Consider the following 13,868-nt stretch of genomic DNA (forward strand, 5'->3'; position numbering starts at 1 on the left):
CCCCTTGGAATACTCCTGAGCCCCGCCTCTTTCGTGTTGCCTAAACCCGTGGCTCCGCCTCCCTCCTAAACATGAGACTCCGCCTATCAGCCACCCAGGGTCACTTGTATCCGACTACCTCCGAAGGGAACCGACGCTGTGGCCCCTCCACATCCGGCCGAAGCTCTTGGCTCCGCCTACATCCGAACAGAGTCCTTCAGTACTCGACTACCTCCGAAGAAAACCGAAGCTTGTGGCCCCGCCTCCAAACCGCCTCCCGACTCTGTCCCAAGGAACCTGAAGCGGAGACTCCACCTCATTCCGAACGCTGAGCTCCAGGCCCCGCCTCTTTCCCAGGTTCGGTCGCTTCCCTCCGTGCCCGAAGCTTCTGGCCCCACCCCTTTCCGAGGCCGAAGCCCCGCCCCTTTGCGTGTTCGCAGCTCGGTAGAACCGAGTCCGGATCCAGCTGCAGACTCGTGCTCCCTGCACCTAGTCCGGGCTCCTTCTCTGCTCAGCCCGGAGGCTGCCGGGCGCTGCACACCCGGCCCCGGACGGCGCACCCCAGCCGGCCCCCCGAAAGAGACTGGGGACGCGGGGGCGTGCTGGGCGGGGTAGGCGTGGCGGATCCGCGGAGGCCGGCGGGCCGGGACTGCTCGGCTGCTTCCTGCCCTGCGGGCGGCGCGGAGCCGCGGGCCCAGGTGGGTCCGCCACGCCTGGGCCGGGGTGCGGTGGGCGCGGAAGCGCCGCGGAGACCGGGAGGGGTCTGGACAGTGTAGGGTCGCTGCGGATCGGCGGGCTGATGAGGTGCGGGGGCGGTGCCGGGAGCGCGGCCGAGCTCCCGGGTGGCGTAACCGCCTGTGGCTTTGCCCGGAGCGGATCTGACCCGCGCTTGGTGCGCGCAACGGGAGTGGGGCTCGGGAGCGGGGCTCGGGAGCGGGCCCGCTCTCTGGGTTTCAGACGGGAGAAGGAACCGGAGCTCCGAAAAGAGGGCGAGGCTGGAGGCCTGGGCTCCTCTGAGGCCCTCTCGGAGAAGGGCAGGGAGTCTGGAGAGCAGGGTTCTCAAAGAGGGAGAGGCTGGGGGATAAGAAGAGAGGAGCTGGATTGCTGGGATACTCGAAGGAGGAGGGGGCCGGGAGGTTTGGATTCCTGGGTTCTCAAAGGAGAAGAGAGCTGGGGGCCTGCGTTCTCAAAAGAGGGGTTCTGTGGGTGGCTTCCTCTATCCTCGAAGGAGGAAGGGCCTGGAGGTCGGGATTCCTGTGTTGTCAGAGGAGAGGAGCTGAGGGTAGGACTCCTTGATCCTCGACAACTGGGGACTGGGTCGGGGGGGGTGGATCCTTGACTCCTCTAAGGGGGAGGGGCTGGGGGCCCGGACTCCTGGGTTCTCACTGGGAACCTCTGCCCCTCCCCCAGAACATGTCGCCCGAAGAATGGACATATCTACTGGTTCTTCTTATCTCTATCCCCATCGGCTTCCTCTTTAAGAAAGCTGGTGAGTCAGGTTCCCTCCCCCGTGGAAAATAAAGGGAGGGGGGGTGCCCGGGCTGGGGACCCCTGGAAGGTTCCACACTTATGCTATGCCTTCTCCCTGCAGGACCTGGGCTGAAGAGATGGGGGGCAGCAGCTGTGGGCCTAGGGCTCACCTTGTTCACCTGTGGCCCCCACACTTTGCATTCTCTGGTCACCATCCTTGGGACCTGGGCGCTCATTCAGGCCCAGCCCTGGTGAGGATTTGGTGGGGGGAGTTGGGGGAGATGGAGGGGGTGGAGGAAGCGACCTGTTTCCTCTTGGGGTCTTTCTCTGTTTCTGTCTCCATCTCTGGATGTCTCTTGTTTATCTGTAGATTCTCTGTGTCATTTGTCTGGTCTGTTTTTCTTCCTCTCCTGCCTTTTTCTGGGTCTTTGTCCCTGTGTGTTTGTCCTGGTCCTTTACATCCATGTCGTGGATTCAGGAGAGAGGAGGACGTTACTAGTCTGCTGGCCCTGCCACCGTTGGTATTGGTATTCTCTCTCTCTCTCTCTGTTTCTCCCTCCCTCTTTCTCCCTCCACCTCCCCTCTCTCCCTCGCCCTTCCTCCTCCCTCCCAGAAAAAATGGAGTATTGAAGGGTCTTCACCCTGAAGCCTCTCTTAACCCCCTTCTCATTTTCTTCTCTGTTGCTGCACATTTCTGTGTAGCTGTTTCAATCGTGCTCATTCCATACCCCCCGCCCCTCATTTTCTGTCTCGGGAGGTGGGGCGGTGGGGAAGGATTTGTAGCTGGAATCTAGGGGCGGCTGAGGCAAGATCTCGTGCACCCCTGCACCCAGCACAGCACGCCTCTTGCCTTTGCCCAGCTCCTGCCACGCCCTGGCCCTAGCCTGGACCTTCTCATATCTGCTCTTCTTCCGCGCGCTCAGCCTGCTGGGCCTGCCCACTCCCACACCCTTCACCAATGCCGTCCAGCTGCTGCTGACACTGAAGGTCAGACTCCCCTCCAGCCCTCGCTGTGTGCCAGTTAACCACCAAAACTTTACCTTCTCCTCCCAGCCACTCCCGTGGGAGGCAGAGGAAGGGGGATGGTCTGTCCCACACACCCCGCCGGGGGCGGGGCTTCACCTCTCAGCTCTTCCCTGGGATAAAGAAGTATCCAAAGTTATGTAACTGTGGGTGCCATGTGTTGGCTGAGCTAAAGTGCATCTTTGTAGCAAGCCATTTTGCAAAGGAGGACAGCCAGCTCCGGGGAGGTAGCACTCAGTTAAGGACGCAAAACCAGGACACCACGTCCGGCTCTCCATGACCTGGGAAGATGGGTGAAAACAGATTCCCAGGCCCCACCCCTGGGAACGTAAAGTCGTGCGTTCCTACTATGCGCTACGTATCAGTGAACAGAACGGTCATGTGAGGTGGTGAATGAGGTCTCCTCAGCATCCTGTGTTCCCCGCGGGAGCTGGAGAAAGAGGCTTTCAGGACATAGGGACCAGCGTGTGTGGAAGGGAGCAGGCTGAGTCCCATCAGCAGTGGACCAGCCACACGGACCGTCCATCAAGAGCGGAAAAGAGCACAGGCAGCCCAGGCCAAACCATGCAGGGCCTTGTTGGCTAAGATGAGGGGGTCCCGACTTCTTCCTGTGGGGGCCCAAGAGCCACTGCAAGAGGTTTTTTGATTTGTTGCCAGAAGAGGTAATGTGACCAGATTTACAGGTTTAAAAATCCTTCCTCCCGATGCTGAGCGAGTTGAAGCAGAAGGGGCAAGATGGGGTGACGTGGGACTCTTTTATCAAAGTCCAACTGACAAACAGTGGCGGCTTGATGCAGGCCTGTGGGCAGGTCAGTCAGGGCCCCACCAGGAAGCCTGGCATTTAGGAGAAATTGAGGGCGGGTTGGGGCGAGGTCCTGGCCCCCAGGGCACGAGAGGAGGGGCAGGTAGTGGAGCCGGGAAGGAAAAAGACTTGGGTAGAGCCCCCCAATTCAAGAAGATCATCAAGGATCATGGCCAGCCCAAGGTGATCTTATCAATACAAGGGAATAAAAACCCAAGCCTCACTCCTGCCTTCCTCCATCTCTGCCTGGGGCTCTGTGCCAACTAAACCCAGGGGGAAGCTGGAAGACACAGGCCTGTGGATGTTGAGGCGGCCTGGGGTCTGTGCGGAGAAGGGTAGAGAGCAGATCTGAAGGAGGAGCCCGAACATATTCAGCCCAGTGGTGGAGGCAAAGCGAGAGGGACAGACTCCAGAGACTTAAGGGATTCGACTGGGGGAGTGAGGAAGGTTTCCAGCCTAAGCAATTAATTGGATGGTGGTGGTATTTGCTGACGGCAGAGACTAGAAGAAGACCCACTTTGGGGAGAGGCTAATACCGTGTTCCACCTTGGATGTGTTCAATTCGAGGTGCCTGGAAGATATCAAGTATTAATGACAAGAGGTAGCTTTTTTTTTTTTTTGATCTCGCCACACGGCTTGTGGGATCTTAATTCCCCGACCAGGGATCATCAAACCTGAGCCCCAGCAGTGAAAGCGCCGAGTCCTAACCACTGGACCGCCAGGGAATTCCCTAGAGGCAGTCTTGGGGCTTGGAGGAGAAGTCCCACCGGGTTACACTGTGGGTGGTATCTAAAGTCACGAACTGCTGGAGAACCCAGAAAGATGGAACCCAGAGAAAAAAGACAGAGGGGCCCAGGAGTGAGCCCTGCGAGAGTCACCAAGAAGCCCTTACTCACGACCAGATGCCCAGAGCTGCCCGTGGAGTAGAGCCTCAGCGCCCAGCTACACGGGGCTGCAGCAGCTGTTGGCTGCCCAGAGAGGTAGTGAAAGGGAGGTGGGTGAGAGGAAGCCCGGGTCTGACCTGTCCTTCCCTACACCCCTTCCTCCCAGCTGGTGAGTCTGGCCAGTGAAGTACAGGACCTGCATGTGGCCCAGAGGAAGGAAATGGCCTCAGGCTTCAGCAAGGGGCCCAGCCTGGGGCTGCTGCCTGACGTTCCCTCTCTGCTGGAGACGCTCAGCTACAGCTACTGCTACGTGGGCATCATGACAGGTGAGCGTGCCCGCCCCGCAGGCCTGCCTCCGCAGCTCCTCACCCTCTGTCTCCATTCCCTGCCTGGAGTTTGGTGCCTGTTGCATGTTCCCACATCCCATCCCAGCATCTGCCACTCTGAGGGTGAGCATCTATGCCCGAGTCCACGTCTGACTGTCCCCCTGGTCCCAGGGCCCCTCCAGAGTACAGACAGACTGTTCTCAGCCTCAGTGATTCCTTGTAACTTTTTGGGAGCAAACAGGAGATGAAGGAGAAAGATCTACATCACCCTAACGTTTCTGCTGCCCGGGCAACAAGTATTCACAGCTTATGATCCCATTTTTAGTTTCAGAAAATATTTTTCACTAATGTTGACCTCTTAGAAGGTGTTCATTTTCATAGCAACTGTATTGAGCTATGATTACCATATTCACCCACTTGTAACCACATCCAGCTTGCTGGGTTTTAGTCTATTCACAGAGTTGTGCAACCGTCACTGCCATGTAATTTCGTCACCTCGAAAAGAAACCCTGCACCCTTTAGCCGTCGTCTCCCAAACTTCCGTCTGCCCCCATTCCCTGGAAACCACTAACTGACTTTCTATCTCTATATATTTGCCTATCCTGAACATTTATAAGTGGAATCATACAGTGTGTGGTCTTCTGTGACGTGTAAGACGTTTAACACTTCTGTTAACCCCACTCTGCTCCCTCCCTAGGCCAAGAGCAGTCTCCTCTTTTCCATCTCTGTCCCTCTGCAGCCCCTCCCTGCTCAGTGGCCAGAGGGGTCTCATGAAAAGGCAAAATGATAATCCAGCACTTCCCTGGTGGGAGAGCCTATACTGGTTTCCTAGCGCTTAGAACAAAACTCAAAGTCCTCATCAGATCCCCCAGGGGTCCTGCCCCTGCCACCCTCTCATTTCTTCTCACACCACTCTTCCTCTGCAGATGCACTGCTGCACTTCCTGTCACTCCTTTATACCCAGCTCACCCCCCACCCCGTCCCTCCAGGTCCGGTCTGTCTGTCTCCATCTTTCTCGGTGTCTCCATACCCCTCATCCTCAGGCTCTGTGTCCCTTTCCAGAAGTGTCTGTCCCTCGTCCTCCCCTTTCTCCGCTTCCTTGTCCCTTTCTCTCTGGGTTTCATACCCCACTCCCCTCTCTGCTTCTCCGTCTCCTTCCTCTCTCCCTGGTCCACCTCAGCTCCCGAATCTCTGGTCCATCTCCCCCCTCCCCCAACCCCGCCCGAGACTGGAGCTCAGCGCCCCTGCCGTGTGTACCGTGTCTGACCAGCTGCCCTCCCTCCCGCCGCAGGCCCGTTCTTCCGCTACCGCACGTACCTGGACTGGCTAGGGCAGCCCTTCCCCGGGGCCGTGCCCAGCCTGCGGCCCCTGCTGCGCCGAGCCTGGCCGGCCCCGCTCTTCGGCCTGCTCTTCCTGCTCTCCTCCCACCTGTTCCCGCTGGAGGCCGTGCGTGAGGACGCCTTCTACGCCCGCCCGCTGCCCGCCCGCCTCTTCTACATGATCCCCGTCTTCTTCGCCTTCCGCATGCGCTTCTACGTGGCCTGGATTGCCGCCGAGTGCGGCTGCATTGCCGCCGGCTTCGGGGCCTACCCCGTGGCCGCCAAAGCCCGGGCCGGGGGCGGCCCCACCCTCCAATGCCCACCCCCCAGCAGGTCAGGCGGCGGGAGGGAGGTGTCCCAAGACCCGGCAGGCCCCATCACCGCGGGCTGGCCCTGCCCCTAGCAGGGAGGATAGCGGGGAGCAGGGGGGGGCAGGTCTCCCACCTGTTGTCAGCAGAGTGTCACCCTCAGCCGCCACAGCCCGCCTTCCCCCGTCCTAAGGAAACAGTAGTCCTGACCCGTACGGATTGCCCCCTGTTGCTAGTGCTTGACCCCCCCCTTGGGGTGGTGAATTGCTCTCTGTTGCTAGGAAAAGGAAGGTGTTACAGCAGTCTCCACGCTGTCCCTCTGTTGCCGTGGAAGCGACACCCCAGTAACCCAGTTGTTCCTGGTTGCTCAGGGTGCCATCGTTGGGCAGTGACGAGTAGCCCTTTGTTGCTAGGGAGAACATTCCCTGGCAACAGCACTGCCCCTTCCTGCCAGAAAGCTGCTCTTTGTTGCTACGGAAACGGCATCCCCTAAACTGCCCCTTTGTTGCTGGGAGCGAGCACGCCCCTCCCCATGGGATGTCGTCACATAACAGCCTGCTGTTGCCCTCTTTTTCTACGGAAATGGCATCCTTGACCATGCTGTCCTCTAGCAGAGGGGACACCATTCCTAGCAACTGCAGGTCACGTTCCTACTGTTGCCCAGGAAATGCCCTGGTAACTATGAATTAACCTTGTTGCTGGCGAAACTAGCCCCCTAGCTCCTTCATCACTAGATAAATCACACAGCTAGTAACTACAGACTCTCTTGTTGCTAAGGATATGTTGCTCCTGTGTTGCTAGGGAAATGGCACCCCTAGCAACCAGGAATGGCCTGTCCCTCTGTCCCTAGCAGTCATGGTCAGCCTTCAGGCTGGGGCTGGGAAAGCAGCCCTTTGATGGAAATTCTGAACTACTCCTTACAAGGGTTGGGCAATCCCCTAGTAGTCACAAACTGCCATTCCATTGCGGGGGAAGTGGCACCCCCCCCTGCAAATTTCTTGCCACTGCCATAGTATAGGGTATCCCCCAGAAGACGTCAAGCAGGAATTGAAGGCTTTTCTAAACCTTCTGGGCCCCGCCCCTAATGGATGCTCCCCTTCCATTATCAGAAGCTGCCAACGGTTCAGGTGGGCCAAGGATATCCCCCACTGCTGGTGGGGGGGGGGTGGCACCAGTGACCCAGGAACCACTGTATTACTGGAGATGACCCTTATAAAACAATCCTGGGAACCAATAGCCAGGAAAGGCCCTTTCAGGAAGCTTTTCTAAACATCCTAGACCTTGTTGCTAAGGAATGCCCTTTCCTTAGCAACAGAGACCATCAAGGTGTCAGGCGGGCCTAGAACATCTCCCTAGCAACCACGGACCACCTCATTGTTAGGGATGCTGCTTCCGTAACAACCGAAGTGTCCAACAATTTAGAATGGACTACTTGGAGGCTTCTCTGAATATGCTGAGCTTGGTTGCTAAGGAATGGCCTTTCCCTAGCATCTGAGACCATTGGCAGGTCAGGTTGCTAAGGACTCATAGCTTAGCAACCGTGGCCCTTCCAGACTTTTCCTGGCTGTTTCAGGCCCCCTTACCAAAGAGGAGAACCCTATTGCTGATGAACTGTGCACTTCCCAAAAATGCTCAGTCTGGGCTACCCTCCCCTGTTGCCCTAGCAAACGTGACAGCCAGAGAACTGTTGCCTGGCCAGGATCCCCTCCTTAGCATCCGGGGCTGGGACAGTAGCCAGAGTCAGGAGGGGGCCTGGCTGAGCTGCATGTCTGTCCCCCACCCTCATCCTCCACCCCCCCACCCCCCCCCCCCAGTCCGGAGAAGGCGGCTTCCACGGAGTACGACTATGAGACCATCCGCAACATCGATTGCTATGGCACAGACTTCTGCGTGCGCGTGCGGGATGGCATGCGGTACTGGAACATGACGGTGCAGTGGTGGCTGGCGCAGTACATCTACAAGAGCGCGCCCGCGCGCTCCTACGTCTTCAGGTGAGCCCAACTGTCTCGGAGGACGGCACGGAAGTACATCTCCCAGCTGCCCCTGGGGCCGCCTGCGGCTTCCCCCGCTGGGCCTCCACCCCTGAGGGTCATGGGAGTTGTAGTTTCTTGAGCCTTGCGCTGGCTCTGATCTGCGTATTCCGGGGTCAATTCTTCCTCCTCTCTGGGCCTCCGTTTCTACCTCCATAAAGTCAGCCTCGCTCCGCAAACGCAGTGTACTGAGTCCTGTGGACTCAGTAGCTAGACTTTCCGGAATCTTAACCCTGCCAGTTACTAAGAAACCTTAAGAAGTTAGTTGACCCCTGTTTCCTCAACTTTTTTTTTTTTAATTTCAAAAATTCCCATATATGCTTTTTTTTTTTTTTTTTTAATTCCAAATGCTTACTTTAATTACCCTTGACTAAACCCCAAGAGATACAGCCATTTACTTGGAGCCCAGAAAGATAAATTGCTTCAGCATACTGCAAGAGGAAGCCATTGAAATAATCACTCTGCTTTGTAAACCTTTATGTAACTTCTGGCTAGTAAACATAAAAATTTAAACAAACTGTGGGAGCAGAGGCCCCACCCAAACATGGACTGTAGAAATAAAAGAGGAAAAGGCAATCTCTACCTTTTCCCAAAAGCAAAATCAAACACAATTAACAATCCCCTAGCTCTTAAAGTTACCTCTTCTTTTTTTTTTAACATCTTTATTGAAGTATAATTGCTTTACAATGGTGTGTTAGTTTCTGCTGTATAACAAAGTGAGTCAGCTATACATATACATATATCCCCATATCTCCTCCCTCTTGCGTCTCCCTCCCACCCTCCCCATATATGCTTTTTTTCCCAGTTTTTTAAAATTGAAGTATAGTTGATTTACAATGATGTATTAGTTTCAGGTGTACAGCAAAGTGATTCAGTTTTATATATATATATATATACACACACACATATATATATTAATTCTTTTATTTTTTTGGGTCACGCTGAGCAGTGTGTGGGATCTTAGTTCCCCCACCAGGATTTGAACCCTGCCCCGGCAGTGAAAGCGCGGAGTCCTAATCACTGGACCGCCAGCGGTTGCCTATCTATTCTTTTTCAGATTCTTTTCCCTTATAGGGTACTACAGAATATTTAGTATAGTTCCCTGTGCTATACAGTAGGTCCTGGTTGGTTATCTATTTTTTATATAGTAGTGTATATATGTTATTCCCAAACTCCTAATTTATCCCCCCCCCCGAACCCAGTTTCCTCAACTCTTAAATGGCGGTAATGCTGTTACCCGTTTCATAGGTTGATGTGAGGAATAAGTGAAATAAAGTGTGAAATGCACTTAATGTGAGGCCTGATTAGCTTGTATTATCCTTCACTCATCTGATATTTCTTGAGTTGAGACTTTCTGTAAAGATAAGATAAACTTATCTTTACAACCTTAGGAAGTAGGAGTTCTCATCATCCCCATTTTATTTTTTTTTTATTTTTTTTTTTTAAATTTGTTTCTTTTATTTATTTCTTTTTGGCTGCGTTGGGTCTTAGTTGCTGTGCGCAGGCTTCTCCCTAGTTGCAGCGAGCGGGGGCTACTTTTCATTGCGGTGGCTTCTCTTGTTGCGGAGCACGGGCTCTAGGCACGTGGGCTTCAGTAGTTGTGGCATGCCGGTTCAGTAGCTGTGGCTCGCGGGCTCTAGAGCGCAGGCTCAGTAGTTGTGGTGCACGGGCTTAGTTGCTCCGCGGCATGTGGGGTCTTCCCGGACCAGGGCTCGAACCCGTGTCCCTTCATTAGCAGGCGGATTCTTAACCACTGCGCCACCAAGGAAGCCCCATCATCCCCATTTTAAAGATGAAGAGACCCAGGATCAGAGGTCTGATCTTAGGCAACCTGCCGAGTGTCACCAGGTGAGGTCAGGATACATCACGACACGTTCTTATAATGAAGCAGTCAATCATGGTGCCTCTGGAGCTAGACTTCCCTGGGTGTGTGATCTGATTTATGATTTAAAGATCTGCTCCGACCTTGTGTGGGAATGGGCTAAGGTGGGGGAGGGGAGCAGGCGATAAAGCAGGGACTGGCCCGGTGGGCATTGATGGTATCCTAGAGTAGGGACCACTGGCCTAGAAATGGATGCATTTGAGAGGTGGAGGTGGGAAGCAGCTTGATGGCCAGGTGATGGGCTGTGCGTGATGGTAGGGCACAGAAGGGCTGTTTCCTGCGGAGGGGAAACTGGGCAGAAGGAAGTTTCCGGAATGGGTAGGATGAGGAAGCTAGACTCGGGTTTAGTCTCCCTGACTTTGAGGTGACTGTTAGATTTCCAGCTGGGGTTGTTGGCTAGGCAGTTAGTTGTGTGATTCTGGTGCGTATTGGAAGCGTTGGTGTAAGAAGTGGACACGTGAGCGTCAGCAGGTGTGGATGATACTTAAAGCTCTGGGGCTGAGCATCAGGTCAAAGCACAGAGTGCGCGAACGTTTAGACCAGGGATTCTCAATGCGGGGGGTGGGGGGGAGCAATTGTGCTGCACCCCCAGGGGGCATTGGCAATGTCTGGAGACGCTGTTGTCCTAATGGGGATGTGCTACTGGCATCTAGTGGGTGGAGTCCAGAGATACTCCTAAACAATCTGCGCGGCACAGGACAGCACTCCACCTCCCCACCCCCACCCCCACCCCCCCCCCGAAGAATGATCCTGCCCCAGGTGTCTGTAGCGCCAAGATCGAGAAACCCTGATGTAGACTAGGGACCAGCAGGAAGAGCCAGCACAGATGCAGCCAGTGACACAGGAGGACAGTCAACAAAGTATTCATTCCCGGAAGGAAGCCGAGAGAAGTAAGTGTTTCAAGGAGGAGCGAGGAGGGGATGGTGTGTCTGCCGGTGCCAGGGGCTTCAGTGCGCTGAGGGCGAGTGTGGCCACTGGGTGGGGCGTGATAGGAGGAAGTCCCCGGCAACCTTGATGGGAGCAGAGTGGAGGGCTGAAGTGAAAGCCGGCTTGGAGAGGGTTCAAGAGAGGACGGAAGGGGGAGCCTAGACGATTCTTTGGAGAGTGTTCGCTCTGGGGGGCAGGGGGGCAGCGAAGCAGGGAGAGAAGAGTGGGTGGCGGAATGGCCAAGAGCTCAGGTGTGCGCACGTGGAGTTAGAGATGCCGGGCTTGCGCTGATGCGTGTCCTACTGTCAACTGCTTTCAGTTGTCTGTCAACTGCCGACCCACAGCATTCTCTCTCCACCAGAGGTAGAAAAGAAAGAAAACAGTTTTGTGGACTTCCCCAGCGCTCCAGTGGTTAAGACTCCGTGTTTCCACTGCCGGGGGCGTGGGTTCGATCCCTGCTCTGGGAACTATTATCCTGCATGCCTCGCGGCGTGGCCAAAAAATAGGAAAAAAAAAAAAAAAACAGTTATTGAACAAGCATTAAACCAGATTTCGAGGCATGGCGCAAGTAACCCACTGCTGAGATTACCAAGATGGAAAGAAAGCTCACCCTTTAAAAAAATTTTTTTTAACAGTTCATCCATCCATCCATTTGATTTTTATTTTTATTTTTTTTTATTGGGGTATAATTGATTTACAATGTTGTGTTAGTTTCAGGTGTATCGCAAAGTGAATCTGTTATACATATACATATATCCACTCTTTTTTTAGCTTCTTTTCCCATATAGGCCATTACAGAGCACTGAGTAGAATCCCCCGTGCTATACGGTAGGTCCTTCTTAGTTATCTAGAAATCTCACACTTTTTGTCTTCTCCATCGCCACTTAGAACCCTTTACGTAGCGTGTTCTCGAGAGACACCATAACTGGTCCTCACGTCGGAGGACTCCACAAGCACTATTGCGTGCTCTCATGTTCATCCCAAGTTCACCTGGTGATTGGGGTAGCCATCTGGCTAGTTAAGTGTCTTTATCTGAAGGAAGAATAAAACTCCTATCTCTATGACCAGCAGGTGTTTACAGCTCGGAGCTGGCACCTAGGATAAACCCTCATAGCTGCAGGGAGACAGGCGCTATCTCCCTCCACACCTAGGCTTCAAAGAGATGGCTCCCAGGCCCTCGAGAAGACCATTCCCGGACTGTAACACTTTCTAGAGGCCTGTTTTACCTTTTCAAAGATTTCCATCTGTATCCAAAGGATAACGGAAAGATGCTCAAACAGGTTTTTCAAGGAAATGGCCTAAGAAAGGAGAAGGAGGAAAAGATCTTCCCTTTTGGCAACAGGGAAAATTCAACCTTTTTATGGACCCTTACACCCTCTGCCGCCCCCCCCGCCCCCCCAGGAAAGGGTGGTCAGTGTTATTCTGTCATTAGGTTATTTTTGCACTTTTAACACCCTGATGATGTGCCAGAGGGAAAACTTGATGCCCATGGGCAGGAACTCAGGCCACAGTCCTTGGCAAAGCCTGCTCTGATTTGTGGGTTCTCTGTGGAAGTGGGGATCAGAGCCTAAATTTGTGGGTCTTCAAGGGATAGCATTTGGAGTCCTTAAGGAGAAGGGACCATGGCTGGAGATTTCTGAGTCTTCATATCACGATTTATATTCCTGGATCCTCAAAGAGGAAGTGGCTGGGGACTTGACTCCTGGGTCCTGAGGGAAAATAGTGTTGGGAGGGGGTTCCTGAGAAGAGAGTAAGAGTACCGGGTCTGGGGGAGGAGGGGCTGGGGGCCCGGATCCCTGGGTCTGAGGGAGGAGGGGCTGGGGGGCTGGACTCCTGGGTCTCAGGGAAGAGGGCGGGGGGCCTGCACTCCGGGTCCTGATTCCTAGCCCCTCCCCCAGGAGCGCCTGGACCATGTTACTGAGCGCCTACTGGCACGGCCTGCACCCTGGCTACTACCTCAGCTTCCTGACCATCCCGCTGTGCCTGGCAGCTGAGGGCAGGTTGGAGTTGGCCTTTCGGGGGCGGCTCAGCCCCAGGGGCCAGAAGGCCTGGGACTGGGTACACTGGTTCCTGAAGATGCGGGCCTATGACTACATGTGCATGGGCTTTGTGCTGCTTTCGCTGGGCGAAACCCTCCGGTACTGGGCCTCCATCTACTTCTGCATCCACATCCTGGCCCTGGTGGCCCTCGGGCTGGGGCTGGCTCTAGGTGGGGGCAGCCCCAGCCGGCGGAAGACGGCGTCCCCCGCCACCAGCCTTGCCTCGGGAAAGCTTCGGGAGGAGTAAGCTGTCACGACACTCCCTCTGCCGTCGGTCCAGCTACCAAGCTTTTGCCTGGGAATTCTGTGAAGCATGCTGCTGTCGCCTTTCCCAGAAAGCGTCCTGAGTATGGCAAGGGGCCTGGAGAGGATTCCCGCTTCCCCAGCTCAGCACCGTGCCTGGAAAAGCCTCCGCCCTGAGGGCCCCAGATGATCAGTTTTCCCTCCTGTAAAAATCAAGATATGGTCCAGACAAGAATCTCCCTTTGTCCCTGCCCAGCACCAGGTATTCAGAGAGAGCTGCGTTTTCCCCCCAACAGCAGGGGCCGATGGGCGACATGGTTTCTTGGGCAAATTTCCCTTCTTTGGCTCCACAGTGTGGGGTTAGGAGCTTCAGGGCAGGCTCTGGGAGTGGGGGACCTCTTTCTGGTCGCTTCCACTCTTGTCTCATTAGACCAGTATGGAGTATAACCCTCCTGGAACGGAGAAGCTGAGCGCAGATGTACAGGCCTTTGGACTATGGTTCTCGTAGGTTCCATCTGAGCCACCTAAGGGTCCCAGCGCTCCTGTCACCCTCTTGTCATCCTTTGACCTAAGAGGCTCAGAATGTGTAAATCTCTCCTAATAAAGTGTCACACAAAGACTCTATGTGGGAATGTC

The 13,868-nt window shown here is 54.9% G+C and overlaps 1 protein-coding gene across 2 annotated transcripts; it reads left to right on the top strand.

Moving 5' to 3' along the window:
• The first annotated feature begins 385 nt into the window (after positions 1-385).
• On the top strand, positions 386-13,851 carry MBOAT7 (membrane bound acylglycerophosphatidylinositol O-acyltransferase MBOAT7). Of its 2 annotated transcripts, XM_082436638.1 has the most exons (8): positions 388-677; positions 1,390-1,468; positions 1,571-1,700; positions 2,310-2,436; positions 4,325-4,484; positions 5,776-6,136; positions 7,926-8,102; positions 12,849-13,851. In XM_082436638.1, exons 2-8 carry the CDS (start codon positions 1,393-1,395, stop codon positions 13,234-13,236), a joined length of 1,419 nt encoding a protein of 472 aa, XP_082292764.1. In that variant the 5' UTR covers positions 388-677; positions 1,390-1,392; the 3' UTR covers positions 13,237-13,851. The 2 variants fall into 2 exon arrangements, with proteins under 2 accessions (XP_082292765.1, XP_082292764.1); XM_082436639.1 differs by lacking the exon at positions 2,310-2,436 and having other exon boundaries at positions 386-677.
• The last annotated feature ends 17 nt before the right edge of the window (positions 13,852-13,868 follow it).

The sequence above is a fragment of the Balaenoptera physalus genome (assembly GCF_965194825.1).
Source record: "Balaenoptera physalus genome assembly, chromosome: 19".
NCBI classification, from domain to species: Eukaryota; Metazoa; Chordata; class Mammalia; order Artiodactyla; family Balaenopteridae; genus Balaenoptera; species Balaenoptera physalus.

Coding starts and splice junctions, on each gene's coding strand:
- MBOAT7 (XM_082436638.1), top strand. CDS start 1,393: ATGTCGCCCGAAGAATGGACATATCTACTGGTTCTTCTTATCTCTATC. Junction 4,485..5,775: donor CTACGTGGGCATCATGACAG/GTGAGCGTGCCC, acceptor CTCCCGCCGCAG/GCCCGTTCTTCCGCTACCGC. Junction 8,103..12,848: donor GCGCGCTCCTACGTCTTCAG/GTGAGCCCAACT, acceptor CCCCTCCCCCAG/GAGCGCCTGGACCATGTTAC.